Source organism: Falco naumanni, chromosome 11, assembly GCF_017639655.2.
Source record: "Falco naumanni isolate bFalNau1 chromosome 11, bFalNau1.pat, whole genome shotgun sequence".
NCBI lineage: Eukaryota > Metazoa > Chordata > Aves > Falconiformes > Falconidae > Falco > Falco naumanni.
In genome coordinates, this window is record NC_054064.1 from 35,138,361 (window position 1) to 35,153,236 (window position 14,876).

General features: G+C 36.3%; 1 protein-coding gene across 1 annotated transcript in view; it reads left to right on the top strand.

The window, feature by feature from the left end:
- The window catches only part of LOC121095715 (serine/threonine-protein kinase TNNI3K), a 116,484-nt gene that overhangs the window by 21,660 nt on the left and 79,948 nt on the right, over nucleotides 1-14,876 (top strand). Inside the window, exons 4-7 of the mRNA XM_040610889.1 lie at nucleotides 1,758-1,866; nucleotides 6,480-6,565; nucleotides 8,097-8,194; nucleotides 11,458-11,568. Coding sequence (XP_040466823.1) covers nucleotides 1,758-1,866; nucleotides 6,480-6,565; nucleotides 8,097-8,194; nucleotides 11,458-11,568 — 404 coding nt within the window. The remainder of the gene's footprint in view (nucleotides 1-1,757; nucleotides 1,867-6,479; nucleotides 6,566-8,096; nucleotides 8,195-11,457; nucleotides 11,569-14,876) is intronic.

Genomic DNA, 14,876 nt, shown 5'->3' on the forward strand with positions numbered 1-14,876 from the left:
TTGAATATCACAGGGCATATTGTCAAAGCAGTTCAAAGTCTTCTGAAATACATCCTTGGTTTTATGTGTAAATCAGTGCAGATAAATGGATGAGCTCATGCTGTGTCAGGAGCTATCACAGGAGTGCAAGTTTGTTTACAATGGGATGAAGCATGTTGAAGATTTTATGTATGTATATTATATTTACATATCTTCTTGACTGAAATCCTTAACTGAGAAAACTAAGAACAGCTGCCAAGGTCAATCAACACACTTTAAGTATATGCATATATATTAAAAAATGTATGTATGTATATATTTGTACACATATATATACACCAAATAAATAAATTAAAAAAAAACCAACAACAATAAAAGGAGGAAGAGAGAGACATACAGAAACCAGCGTGAATCCCGTAATTGCCTAGGGCAATACGTGTAAATTAATTCCATTTGATAGAAGACGTGGGGAAATCGATATGAAAAGGGTAGACAATAGATGAGCTGATCTGTGCTAACCAGGTCACTGAGGAGATTCAGAGACTTCCTTAGCATAATAACAGGTAGAAATATTACCAAAGTGCAACAAGCCCGTACTCTGATACAACACAGTTTACGCCCATCCTAAGTGAAATACCCAGATGCTCCAAAGCCATCTGCATACATTTTACAGTTACAAATTGAGATCACCTCTGGCCTCTCCAAACTGGGGACCCACAGCACTCCTTGAGGATCCTGAAACTATGCTTGGGGTTCAGCTTCTTAAATTCCTTTTTCTCTACCAAATTGGTAGCAAGCTGCCAAATTACCTGTTTCCCACCAGTTTTAGCTATTCAACAGATGAAAGCAAATGTTTCTATTGAAGAAGACAGTAGCTTTTTAAGTAAGCTGATTAGGTACCTTTATGATTTTTTTTACAGTTGACAGCACAGACTGCTTTGCTCTGTGTCATTGTTGCATGACATTCCATTTGGCACAGGGTTTATTTTTAGCCAGAGACTATCAAAACTATTTTTCGGTAGGACTGTCACTGCTCTTGAACAAGGAATCATATTACTGCAAGAACTTTGCTGAAACAAAGAAGATACATTGGATAAATGGGAAATTATAAATCTAGACCAACCCAGACTTGCACTGGTAATTAATGTTGCTTTTTAAATGCAATATACCATACATCCATCTACACGAAGCAAAAGATATTTCAGGAAATAACTCATTGCTAATTTAATCTTGAGTTTAAGGATAAGGTATTGTATTGTTCTTGGTTTACAAAAAGAATAGCTTAACCCACATTGCATGTACAGTCTGTAAAAGAAGACAAAAAGCTAGTAAACTAAATTTCTTTGTGCAATCATGTAAGATCATATTAACTATGTTGATTTAACTCATACTTAATTAGAAAAACCTTTAAACTTCCAACCTTTTTATGTTGTGTGTCTGTCATTGAATCATAGAATTGTTTCGGTTGAAAAGGACCTTTAAGATCAAGTACAACTGTTAATCTTTCTCTTGTTCAGGTTACAAATATTTCTGATAAGGATGCATATGTACTAGTTGTCTATGAGATCGGTATATCTGTGTCTATATTGGTTGCAGCAAGAATGGTTTAATAGCTGTAATTTTTTAAACTTTCATACTTTAGTAGAAAAAATAGTGCAACAGTATACAATTGGATGTTTATAAATCAACTGCTTTTGTTACTGGGACGTTATGATTTCAGTTCCTGATTTTTATGTGCTTTGAAGTGTTTTATGAATCAGGGTTTTTTTTCTTGTTAGATGAATGGAAGAAGAAAGTTAGTGAATCATATGCTATAATCATAGAACGATTAGAAGATGACCTGCAAATCAAAGAAAAGGAGCTGGCAGAACTGAAGCATGTTTTTAGGTAAAATATTTTGGAAACCTCTTTATTAATTGCTTTCAAATGAGTATTTGTTTTTAAACAATATTTTCAGTTACAGGTGTTTTCTTGAGGAAGGTGTTTCTCACGTATGGAACGCATGTACTTTAGTGTCTATTTTGGGGAATATGTTGTTACAATTCAGGGCCAGTCACACAACACAGTACCAAAATTAGTGGCTGTTAATTACTAATGCCTATTTTTTACAAAAAACAACTATATACTTTTGTGAATTAATTAGCTTTAATGGGATTTCTAATTTTAATGGGATGTGTACTTTTCAGTTTTGCTAATGTGTTTCTTCAGACAGGAATATTGCTGAAGTAACAGATCTTAAACAAACACAAAAGCACTTTTGAAAGTGGATGTCAAATTCATGATTGTAATCACTTTCTCAGGACAGCACATGCTAACAAATAGTTCACCCAACAAGTAACATACTTACATGTTCACTATTTGAAAAGCTGAAATACAGAAAACACCCCACTCGTGAATAAGTTAAGAAAACGATCTGGTAAATAATTTCAGACATCAAAACCACTTGAAAAAATAGGGTATTTAAGCAGAAATAAATCACAAGCTCAAAAAAGCTAAAATGATCATATGGATTATTCATCATGCTCACTTTTAGCTAGCATAATTGTCACTATTTGAGCTTGTTAAGTGGAAGATGACATTCAGCTTTCACTGCAATATGCTGACTACTTTGGCTGTGATCCAGTACAGTACTTCAGTACTTGCCTCATTTTAAGCCTGTTTAGTAGTATAACTAATTATCTTAACAAACTGGAGCCAGAGTACTCTTTATTTGAGATAAGCAAGACAGCTGAATATATGGTCAAAGTGCTGAATTCCTACATTAGGCATAAGAATAAAGAAAAATTAACTTCAAGGTTAGCAGACCTTTGGCAGTTCAGCTTATCAGTCTTACTGGCCCATGTAAGTCTCCCTAAGATGTAAGCCAAACTCCTCTTCTTGGCTACAGAGCACTGCTCTTTTCTACAGAAGGAGTGGGAGTTAACAGTACTGGTTACATGGCGTTGGAAAGGCTTTTTCTTTTAGTCAGCTTTGAGGAATCAGCTAGTGATTTCATTTCCAGAAGCTGCAGAGGCTTGGGTAATTAAGTCAGTAGGTTTTGTGAGTATCTAGAATCCAAAGCTGGCCTGTACAAAAAATCAGTTTTGACTATACGAAAAACTTTTCCTACCACAGCAATGGTTATTTTTGGAAAGCTTCTCATCTCTGAAGTAGCAGAGGAATTAATAATATTTTTCCCATTGTTAAAACAAATCCATTTATTTTAAAAAATTCAGAACTGTGAAACCGATGGTTGTTGGAAGTTAAGGCAAAGAAGGTAATTTGCCTGATGGAAGTGAAATAAGTAACTGTTCAAGTCCCTGCTCTGAAAGGTGTGGAACACAAACAGGACAAAAGTGACAAACTAGCAGAGGAAAGAGCTGTCAGCATCCCCATTTATACTTGGGGAACACATGCACAGGGCAGTGGGTGATTGTCCAGTGCCATAGAAAACCAAGAGTTGCAACAGTGAAAAGTAAATTTTTAAAGAGCATGGCACCTGTCACTTTCTGGATAAAAGTTAACCCTATTCTATTCCTGTATCTCAGAGCTGCTAGTGCAATGGTTTACTAAAAAGACCACACTAAAAATAAGAAGTCAGAATTTTGTTTCCCTAGAAGATGCAAGTCTTAAGAAAGGAATTAGGAGGACACCTAGATAAAACTGAGCCTGGAGTAAGGTCGTTTGAGCTAGTTTTTCTTATCAGTATAGTCTTTTTAATTGCAGCTTTTAATATATAAAAAATTCCTTGCAATATTTTCCTACAAAAACATTAACATTTCACCAGTTTATAAGAACTGAAATCATATTAAAATTGCATATCATTAAGAAAACCAACTGAAATTTTCAATTATTATTTTTCAAACTGGGGGAAGAGGAAAATTTAAGTATATAGCTAAAACAGTAAAACCTGGATTTTTAACCACACATTACATACTAGGAATGTGAATTTTTAATGTAGTTCTAAAGATGGAAATCAAAGCAGGAGACATAATTTTACAGCATGATAATATTCTGTGATTTTGAGACTTGCAGAAAACGTCCTTCAAACAAAACAATCTACTCCCCCATGCAGTCACCACAGTGCATTGATATGTATGGTTGCACACCCATGCATACCCAGCACATTGTAGCAAAGACAAGTTAACTGAAAGAACTTGTTTCTCAGAACCTGGAATTTATTTTTCCCTCAATTGCCCCTGAAGGAAAACCTAAAGAATAGATGAGCCTTATATCACTCTCATTAATCACATGATGTCAGAGAAGATTTGCACAAAGATAAAATATATTTGAAGAATGACATTTTATTTTTACTGAGCAAAACATTTGTCACATTACTGAAGTGGAAGTGGTAGATGAAGAGCTGTCACCAAAGGTAAATGTGGCTATAATGTGAGAAAAAAAAGTTCCATACAAAAGTGGTTTACATATGCGACATAAAAAAATGAGCTTTGTTAACGTGGTACTCTTCTAAGGAATGCATGTGAAAATCTAGACTGGTATAAGATTAATCTCTTTGAAGCACACAGTTTTGGCAAAATAAGTCCAATTTTGGCATTTATAAATAAATGCTATGCTCTATTTTTATCAGGCCTGTATCCATTTCAAATCATCCACTGTTTCTGAAGATTATAAAACACTCAGTATTGACAACAGGCAGTCAAGAGTTTCCATCAGAGCGATCTTTCTGATAGAAAAAGTATTTCCCAAAAAGCCAGTTTTCATGAGAAACAAAATTGTCAAAATTTCTCACAAGGAAAATGATTAATTTTTATGTGTTTAATATTTAATTACAATTTCATTTAATTTTAGTTTGAATTGCTAAATTATTTACCTACCAGCACAATACTTTATACGTCCATAATTCACACCACCATATTTTTCTGTGGACGGATGTTCCTGGAGGCGCACTCCTCCCACTGCAATGGGGTGCTCCTTATTCTGCCTGGTCCCTAGACAATTGCAGGGGCCGTGGCACTGGCTGCCTTGGCCCAGAGATCCAGTCTGGGAGCCTGCCCTCTAAAGAACACACTGAGAGCCCAGACTACAGCTTCCGTGGGTTATAGTGTGTGCTTTTGCAATGTAATAGCTCTCAAACCACTCCACTAAACTGGAAAAGTCACTTTCAAATTCTGAAAGTCAAAATTGTTTCTTTCAAAATAAAACCCAGAAAAATGCAGTGGTGTAACATTTCCAAATTTGTTTTGTCACACTTCATGAAAAAGAGGATGAAAACATGTGTTTTATTCCTGGTTTAGAATGATAACACACATTGAGCAAGCAGAATTTCTTTTATAACAGACTTAAAGAGAACAGAAGTAAAGACAAGTCGCTGGCTTTGTCTGCATTTTAAATTCTATACAAAGAAGAGATTATTGAAATATTTATGGAAATATTGAAATTATTGAGCTTTTTTTTGACAGAAAAGGCCTTGCTTAAAAGCAGTCTTCTTGCTAAGGGGAACTTTGCATAGGTTTATATTTTAGAAGGAGAGAGAAGTATTAAAACTTTATTTTTAATTGTTAATTAAATACATTTAACAGTGCTACTCACTCAAGATGAATTTATAGATATACAAATCCAAGAGTTCTGCTAAACCATGGTCATTGATATACTGCTACTGAATGGAAAAAAACCCCAAACTTGTATTGACAGACCAAAATCAGCATTCTCCACAAAACCATTAATTGCTACATGTATTTAGTTTTCAACAAATGTAATTAGAATGTTTAACAGAGCAACAAGAAGTCAATCTGTGCTAAAGGAAGACCATGAGACTCAATGACAAAAGCTAAAATGTCCCAGTATGGTAATCATTTAACAATCTGTAAGTAAAAATTGAATGATTGTTTTCTTCAACTTTTCAGAGGCTTTCTTCACTGTTTAAAAACGAAGTGTGACAGTTCAGGCACTCACGAGTTTTTCCAGTACAGCTATAATGCATATTGAGATAGGACTTAAATTTTTGTGTGAGCTTTGGTTACCTTCCTTCCATGTATGTGCTTCCATAGTGTTTTCATATAAATGTTTCCATGTATTGATTGTATAATGTTGCTATGATCTCATTTCAGGGGCATAAACTTACTTTCTGAAAGGCTTTTTCTGGTTATTCTTTTCACTTAGCTTGTTTGCCTCCAATTCTGGGCATGTCCTCATCATTTTAGAACGAATACACGGATTTTAAAAATGTTTCTGAGTTATTATTGCATCAGTGAAGAAAGTGGTTTTGTATGGATTATTTCTATTTCTGAAGAGTCTTTCCTCTTTTGTTTTCTTAATTTAGCTGAATTTAGCATATATACTGTGACCGAGTAACAGAATTGTTCAGAAAACAATGAATCTGGACTACTCACTTGATATCAGTAAAGTATTTCTAGATCTGCAGAGTGTGAACTGTGTATAAATTTAGCCCTGTGTCTCAAAAAATTCACATTGAGATTTCTCTTTTAATTTTTTTCAAAATGAAAGAAACTGTGCTGAAGAATAAGAACAGTAATCATCTGTAAAATTTCTTTTCTCAGCTCTGATGAAGCCTTCTGCAAAGTCAATTTAAATTACCGCACAGAAAATGGACTCTCTCTTCTGCATTTATGTTGCATATGTGGGGGTATGTATTTGAAATATGATGTTCTTTAAACCTGTTATTTACACGGCTACTGATTTGTTCTGTCTGATCACTGTCAGGAAGATTATACCTTCAGTGAGTTTCTTTTTGTGTTGTTCTTGTTGACAGCCAGATAAGCATCTATAAGCATTATTCTATTGCTAAGGGGGTTGAATCGAGTTACGCTGAACCCCAATATAGCTGATTCCTCAGTCAAAGGAAAGTTTTGGTTGATAATGTAGCATGTTTTACTACAGGTGTTTAATTAAAAATTACTTGCTATATGCATTAGTTAATTAGTCTATATTCATCATAGATTACTTCTCCTCATTTCTTTATTCTGTGCATGGTATAGATTTCAGGTTAAGGACCTAGTTTTAGCAGTACTTTACCATACATACGTCTATTTTTTAAGTATAATGAAAATACCCTTAGTTTATTTCATGGTGATTAAAAGAATAACTCAAATGCTTTAGTGAAAAATATCAATTGATAGGATTTTTGCAGACAGCAAATCAGAGTATGCAAGAAAAGAGTGCAAGATACCTTCTAGGATGTTCATAAAAACACACTAATGGTGGAATTTTCCACTCCAATCCACGTTGCTGCTCTGTTATCCACATAGTGAGTCATTAGTTCATGGACACACTTTGCTCTTGTTATACAATTTTCAGCAGAAATTGACAGAAAGAGGCAAAGAGAGTATGATCCTAAGACTATAGCCTTAGCAAAGCACTTACTAATAACATGCATAAATGATTTGCTCAGTCTTAGATGCTATCATGGAGGACCTGATCCTGCACTTCTGAAAACAAGTGGATCGTTACTCTTCATTTCAGAGGGTGCAAGATCATATCCAAAAATGTCATCAGTACCTGGTAACATCAGAGGCATCGGTGGGATTGCTGAGAGGAAGTTTAGAAATGTTAATTAGTTAGGTACGGTATGTGAACACTTGAAGGAGGAAAAGAAGCTATTAGATCCAACATTGTCCTTGATTACTGTCACAAGTATTCAAAAGGCAGATACATTTTTTGAGATCATCACTGTGCATCAGAAAGGTAAGGGTAAAGGTCTTTACCGATGCTGACGTTCATTAGCATCCACCAAAATTACTGTCCCTGTAATAATGTGGTGTAGAGAGGTAGAGCAGTGCTTCAGTTCTGAAAGGGCAAAGGAGTTACATGTCTGAGAAACCAGAGACTCTGGAAGCATCTGCTGGTTCATGGAGTTCTTTGCAGCATGGTCTGGATGTTAAAGAGGAGTTTGCTTCTTTAGAAGTTCATCTACGCTTAACAAATCTGTATTAAAGCTTGAACAAACAATAAGCCAGTACATGGCCAGATCTGCAACTGTCCCAGTGGATAAGGAGATGGTGTCCAGTTCCATTTTGAGGTTTCACAAGATATGTTTTATGACTTGCCTCAGGTCAGCAGATGAGCTATCTAATTCTCTTTGTTTTCAAACTCACACAGAAATTTCTTACTTCATCTACATTCTTTTCTGGCTTTGTTTTCCAATTGTTTTTCTGAAGGTAACAAATCACATATTAGAACTCTTATGCTAAAAGGACTGCGTCCATCCAGATTAACAAGAAATGGATTTACAGCTCTGCACTTGGCAGCTTATAAGGTAAATTATTTTGAATAGAACTGATGAAAAGAATTCACAACTAAGCAGCTTATTTGTCTGAGCTATCTAGTTGAACTCTCACATTGCTACTTCTGGTGAAAATATAAATTTCACATTTATGGGGCATAGGAAAATGATCTGTGAAGAGCCTATGCACAGGAAATGAGCATGTGCTTTTGTGATGTCATCCACGAGGACATGATACTGCTTTGGAAATACTGACTAAACCATGCAATGCAACTCAGGATAGAGGAGTGTTATTTTTATTATTATTGCTATTAATAGAAACAATTTCAAAGGAATTTATTTTACAATTTCTGTCTTTTTTGCTCCTTTTTTGTTGCTCCTCCTTAAGTTCCACATTCAGCTTCAATATTAATTTTTTTCACTATTGTATCTGTCTTTTAAGACTCAACAATAACTGTAGCAAGGAATAAAATGGACAAAGCATTTTCCTAAAGAATTTTTATGATTCTTATTTTGAGATGGAGCATATTAGAAACTAAATCCATATATAGACCAGCCCCAAAAGCACGTAGCTTTTTAGGGGGAACTCAGATCAAATTTAGGAGTTTGTATTCTAGACTGCAACGTTCAACCCTTACATGTCCCATGGGTGCTACAAGGTCATAACAGCTTCTTTCTTCTGCAAAACTATCATGGCAGATACCATTCTGATTTGCTGTATGTTCAAAGCTGATAGAAGGTTTGCCACTCTTGATCGTAGGCAGTATTCTTCACTCTGTTGCAAGAGGACACATATGTGGTAGATGATCTTTAATCCAAATACCTAATTCCAAATGCAGCAGGAATCACTACAGTCACAGTCATTCCTCTCCAAAACCTCACCTGTGGAGGAGAAGATGATTTGCCTTCTATTAGGAAATAATCTGATGATTAGAATATTTGTCCAGGGACCAGAAAACCAACTCTGGTCTTGAGAGAATTCAAACCCGTATTGCCAACCAGCAAGCTGTGGCTGTCCTGGAGTGAGCATGCAATCAGTTTTCCTGTGGAGATGAGCAAGGGGCTTGTTAGAACAGGGAGAGAGAAGGGAAAGCCCAGCACAGGTTGAGTAATGACAGTATTTCCTGGGACATGGGGCATACAGCCTCGAGTTTTGTTTGTGTAAGGAAGACACTGAAGCCCCAACATACCAATGTTGTAATTGTTGCAGAGGGGAGTAAGAGTGGAAAGATAGAAGAGATCCAAGCAGATCCAAGCAGCAGCTTTTGCAATTTGTCTGAAGGTGGGAAGAAAGACACCGCCCTGTTACCAGTGTTTGCTGTGGACAAGCTAAGCCACTTTCCTGCTCCAAATGCTGGATTTCATGCATCCCATCAGTGGAACTCTGAACTTGCCCTGGGTGTGTTTAGAGAGGTGGTCATGAAACAGGCTGAAGACTCAATCATGGAGTCAGATACCTAAAAGTTATGCTGTGGATGCCTTCTGCTCTGCAGTTCCATGGCTTAGCTCTTTATATTTGCACCATGAGCTACCTTCCTCTCCTGGTTACTATAATATGAGCTCTTGCTGTATCTTGCGTTATGTCTTGGAACTCTTATGTTAGTTTAATTGTACAACCACTGGTACCAATTAGCTATGCAAGCTATAAAATGATAACAATAATAAAATCTTATACATCATGGGATGGAGTAGTGGTTTACAGCAATCATAAAAGAAACTTTCCCCCATGTGCAATGTTGCATAATTAGCCAATTGCCTAAAGAATTCCTCTGCCTTTCTTTAATGTCAGCCTCAGTGAATGGTTTCCAATTAATAATTAAGCTGGAGAAAAACATTCCTTTGTTTAAAAGGACTTTTATAACAGATTTCTAGGATGTTTTCATTACTTGGGAATAGTTTTGATTTTGCTATCAAATCTTGTTTTGTCTGTTTTCCCTGCACTATAAAGTTGATAAATCTCTTGCATCCACTTAGGCACAAAACTGTATCAGCAACTTATTTAATCACTTAAGTCATGTGATACAATGTCTTCTTCAGGTTGCACAAAGCTAAGCAAACTAGTGTACATTTTGGGATGTAAAGTAAAATGCAATATAGCATTTCTCCCATAAGTGACATTTTGAGACTTAAAGATTTACCATAAATTACCCAATGACAGCTTTTGTTGTATTATAGTTCTTTTCTAAGTAAAATATAAAGGAGCCTACAGATACCTCTGAAACAATACAGCAATGTATATTGAGATAGAGCAACTTCTTGTAAAAATCCTTAACTATTTCTTATCTGTAATATGAATTTTTTGTAGCATTTCATAAGAGGTAAATAGAACTAGGAAAACTGGACTGAGTCACTAATTTGAGCAGAACATTTAAAAATAATACAAACTCAGCCTGTCTTCCCAGGCTGCTTAATATTCAATCCAGTATTTAACCAAGTAACATGTTTCAAGGTCTAAAACTATTTCATAGGAAAACTGATATACATTTTTACTGTACATTATTATCAAAAAGAAATTTCTAATGTTTTCTGAAAATAGGAAAACCATTTCAGTATGAACAAATGTTACACATTTACAGATGTAATTTAACAGCTGTCATCGATTAATTCTTGCCCTTCTTTTAGTATCTACTTCGAAGGAGTAGAGAATAGTGAGGAAGTTTGGAGCTTTTACCATCTCTTCTGCACTTGAGTTATGTGCATTGTAAAGCAGAATTTGTTAACATTCATATTGCCTGGGCATTACACGTCTTAATGTGTTTCTCAAGTTTATTTTTGTTACTACCATTTGATAAGTGTCCATTGCTGCTGTTATACCTGGAAGAAGTCATAGGAAAAAATGTATGCATGACAGGAAAGAAGTGGAACAATACAAAAAATAAGCCCACAGTTCAGAACTTGGCATATGTGCTATATATTTATCCTAGGAACTCCTCAGGTGCCCTTCTATGTTAGATACTGTAATTTTTTGACATGTAAAACAGTTTATGTGAGCACTTAATAATGGCTTGGAGACCAAGAGATCTTTAAAGACTTCATAAAACCAGAACAGAGACTCTTTTTAAAGACAGAGGCTTTAGTATAGCAAAAGAGAGACTTCTGGTGCCTGGAACAAATCTTCCCTCCACTCCTTTCCTTGTGCTCTTGTGCTTCTGGGGTCATGACCCGTCCATTTTTTTGAAATGCAGCAATGTAATAGCTGGGGAGGCCTGAATATATGCAGCTTGCTTTGTCTCTGTGCCTGCAATTGTTACAGCTGTGTCCCAGAAATAATCATGTTCTAAATGCATGCTTTTTAGGACAACGCAGAACTGTTAACAGCGCTGCTGCATGGTGGAGCGGACATTCAGCAAGTTGGGTATGGAGCCTTGACAGCCCTTCACATTGCCACAATTGCTGGTCATCATAAGGTATGGTTTGCCTTTTCTGTACAGAAAATTGTAGAAGTGAGTGCTAATATTAGCAGGTTATTTTAGTTTCGATTGATGCCATTTAAAACAAAACTCAGAACTGATAAGTACAGCTGAATTTTATTTAAGTTTTTGTACGTTTTGGGAAACTCACATCTGTGGTTATGTTGTTACATTTAACAGTCATAGTCATGCACAAAGGACATAGATTTATTTGTACATCTCTTGCCTTTACATAAATGTCTTTAAAGTCTTGGCAATAAACGGCACTCTTTTCTGAATATCAGAAGTGTTAATCAATAGATAGATGATGAAACACTCACTCATATGTGTCTAGATTTCTGAACCTGGATATGGAGTGAGGCTTCCAAATACCATCTTTCTGAGTGTGAAGGAAGCACAATAAGAGTTTTATTCCCTCTTTTAGATGTCACAGGCTCCGCCTCACAGCTCTGTGATTTTCACTTCAGAAAGGGACAGAGGTTCTCGGTTTAGAGCTATTTTATACTTCGGATTAGTGCAGAGAAAACTGTTGTCAGGGTAAGTCTTGTGTGAATCTCAAACATCCATATTGATAAGTCTCCTGTGAGTTGGAGACTTACCACTATGGGGAGCAGAGGAAGGAAGAGATGGATGAGATTCCCCAGATGCCTATAATCAGGCCCTTCCCTTTTTAGACATGCTGTCAATCATGAATCTATTTTCTTATCATTCACCACCTCAGTTCAGTCATTTCACACATCATCTCATTTCTGTCACCCTGGCAACAGCTCACTCGATGTAATTTATTTATTTTTTTAATCTCTTAAAGTACTGGGTGTGCAAAATTACCTTCGTCATGAAGGATTTATGACTGTAAACGTACTCATGAATTCAGGTACTTTGCTTTTTATGTCCTTTGGGTCCATTAAGCAAACAAAGATTATGTCCTGTGCTTGAGTAAAAGTTTTAACTTACACAGAGTGCTGGACTAATTTATGGAGACAGAAACATCAGCATTCTTTAAAGAGAGATAATCAGCAAGAAATGCAAGAAAAAATAACTAAGTCCAAAGAAGGAAATATAGGTGATATTAATAATTGCTTTTATGCTGTGAATTTAGTTATGCATCTTACAAATTCCCTTCAAGTATCATAGTTTGGCTGGTTGATGAGAACAAAGCATGTGTGCAGTTCTTGATGGAAAAGAAGAACCTCTGTGTAGAATGTACATGGCAAGAAAGAATACGTGTCTTATGAACTCTCAAGTTACAGCAGTCACTGAGCTTACTGGTGTAAAGAAAGCTGTCTTTATCAACTATTTACTATATGTATGCATATAGAAAGTTACATAGTTATATATTGAAAGAGAGAAAAGACACCTTTTTTCAAACAGGTAGTTTTGTTGGGGAATTGATAACTAATTAGTATAAAATGTTCTATACTATCTCAAGAAATCTGCTAACATTTAAATACCTGGTCTGAGAAATTATGAGGCTAGCCACTGAAGTTCAGCTGAGGAAAGGCAATATTTCCTCCTTCATGGAGTTTAGATTTTCTTTAACTTATTGTTTCTGTTTAGTCTGGAGAAATTATCAGATCTGTGGATCAGTATGCTATATTTTCTATTTTATTTAAGCTTGCAAAGATGCTGATAAATCCCTACTGGAACTTGCAGTCAGGATTTTAACTTCTTATTAAGTTAATTACCTATCTGAGTTACTCTGAAGCTTTTGAAAATTACACCGGTCACCCTTTGCGAATTTTTGTACTTAATACCTTTGAGTATTTCACCTTGTGCATTAACTGCACGTACGCATACATAGAGACAGTGCCTAACATCACAGTAGTCATTGCAGGGCTCAAAATTCTTTGGAGTCTATGGACACTGATGCATATAATACCAGCAGTAAAGTACTCGCTGGGAGAAACAAGCATGCTTTGCAATACAGCTCTGAACAGCTTGCGTAGCAGCACTTTTGAAAGTGCAAGTAAGAGCTGTATACCCTTAGTAAATTTTCTACTGTAGCTTGGCTGTAAAAGGCTGCCTACCTGTGGGAGTGAAGGAGGCAGAGATTTACTGGAGCAACAGTTTTAGCACTGCTTGGTGTAATGAGCGCATGGTATGTCCCGTGATGGGGAGAAGTTGTGTCAGTGAAAAAGCTCCCCCATTTTTAATGGCAACACACGTTCTGCTGTTTCACCCTTTTAAGAGCTACATATGTAGCCTATATGTATGTGACTGTGTATATGTATATCTGTGTGTGTATACTTTGTCTGCTGGGGACCTCTCTCAGGTTTGTGGGCCGCTATGAGCAACCAAATTTAGCTTTACATGGCAGCCTCCAAAATGATTTAAATCCAGCAGGTGTGTTTGTGCTTGTTAAAGACAGGATGCATAAAGACACAGTTGGTGATGACCTTGTGTTACCTAGAGAGACTCTGTGTGTGGAGAAGGTTAAGCTGAAAGAAAGTTAAAACAATATACAGGTGGTCACACCAAGGAACTCAATTAAAAAAACCTTCAGTGTTTCAGTCAGCAACTCCAGTGGTCATCAGGGGACAAGTCAATCTGTAGCATCTGTTTAAGCAGGTTAATAAGGAAGCATGCTGACAGGGCAAGCTAACCATTTATATTCTGAATGTCACCTCTCCAGGTGGAAGAACGAGGCTCCTTGGTGTGTCTGCCCACAAGCGTGGGCACTGACAGTGAGCAGGGCTGGGGGCATTTGCACTGTAGCACTACACCTCTGAGCTCCCAGGGCATCGTGTCATTCTGTTCAAGGACACATACAACTCTTTTTATTAACTTAATGGAAATCCTTCTTTGTGTATCCCGTTACTAAAAAACAGACAAGGAATCTCCACATCTAATTGCAAGAAGTATAATGGAGTTATTAACCAGAGTCTTAAGTCTTTAATGATCTTTTTCACTTCTATAGAGTATGTATTTAATGTTCCTTCTCTAGGAAACACAAAGTACTCTTATCTGCATTGGGGTTTCAAGTAATTTTTAAAAAGTCTGGGCCTTGTCCTGCAAATGTCAAAGGAAGGCCTACTATTTGTTTCATGTCTTTAGCTCCTACTGAGGATATTGAAAGATCAGGGTGCTCAGAATTGGACAAGGTTAGGACCATTAACTTGATAAGAAATAACTTAATGTGAGTAGTTTTGAAAAGCCTCTTATTTCTTCCTTGGGAATGATCAGATCTTTATCAGAAGTATTCTCTATACATGGAGTGGGACTGTGTATAACTCATTCAGTTCATCTGCTGGTCTGGGGACTGAAGATGTATAGTCCAAGTGCAAGCTTTTTCTTTCCTTCTTTAC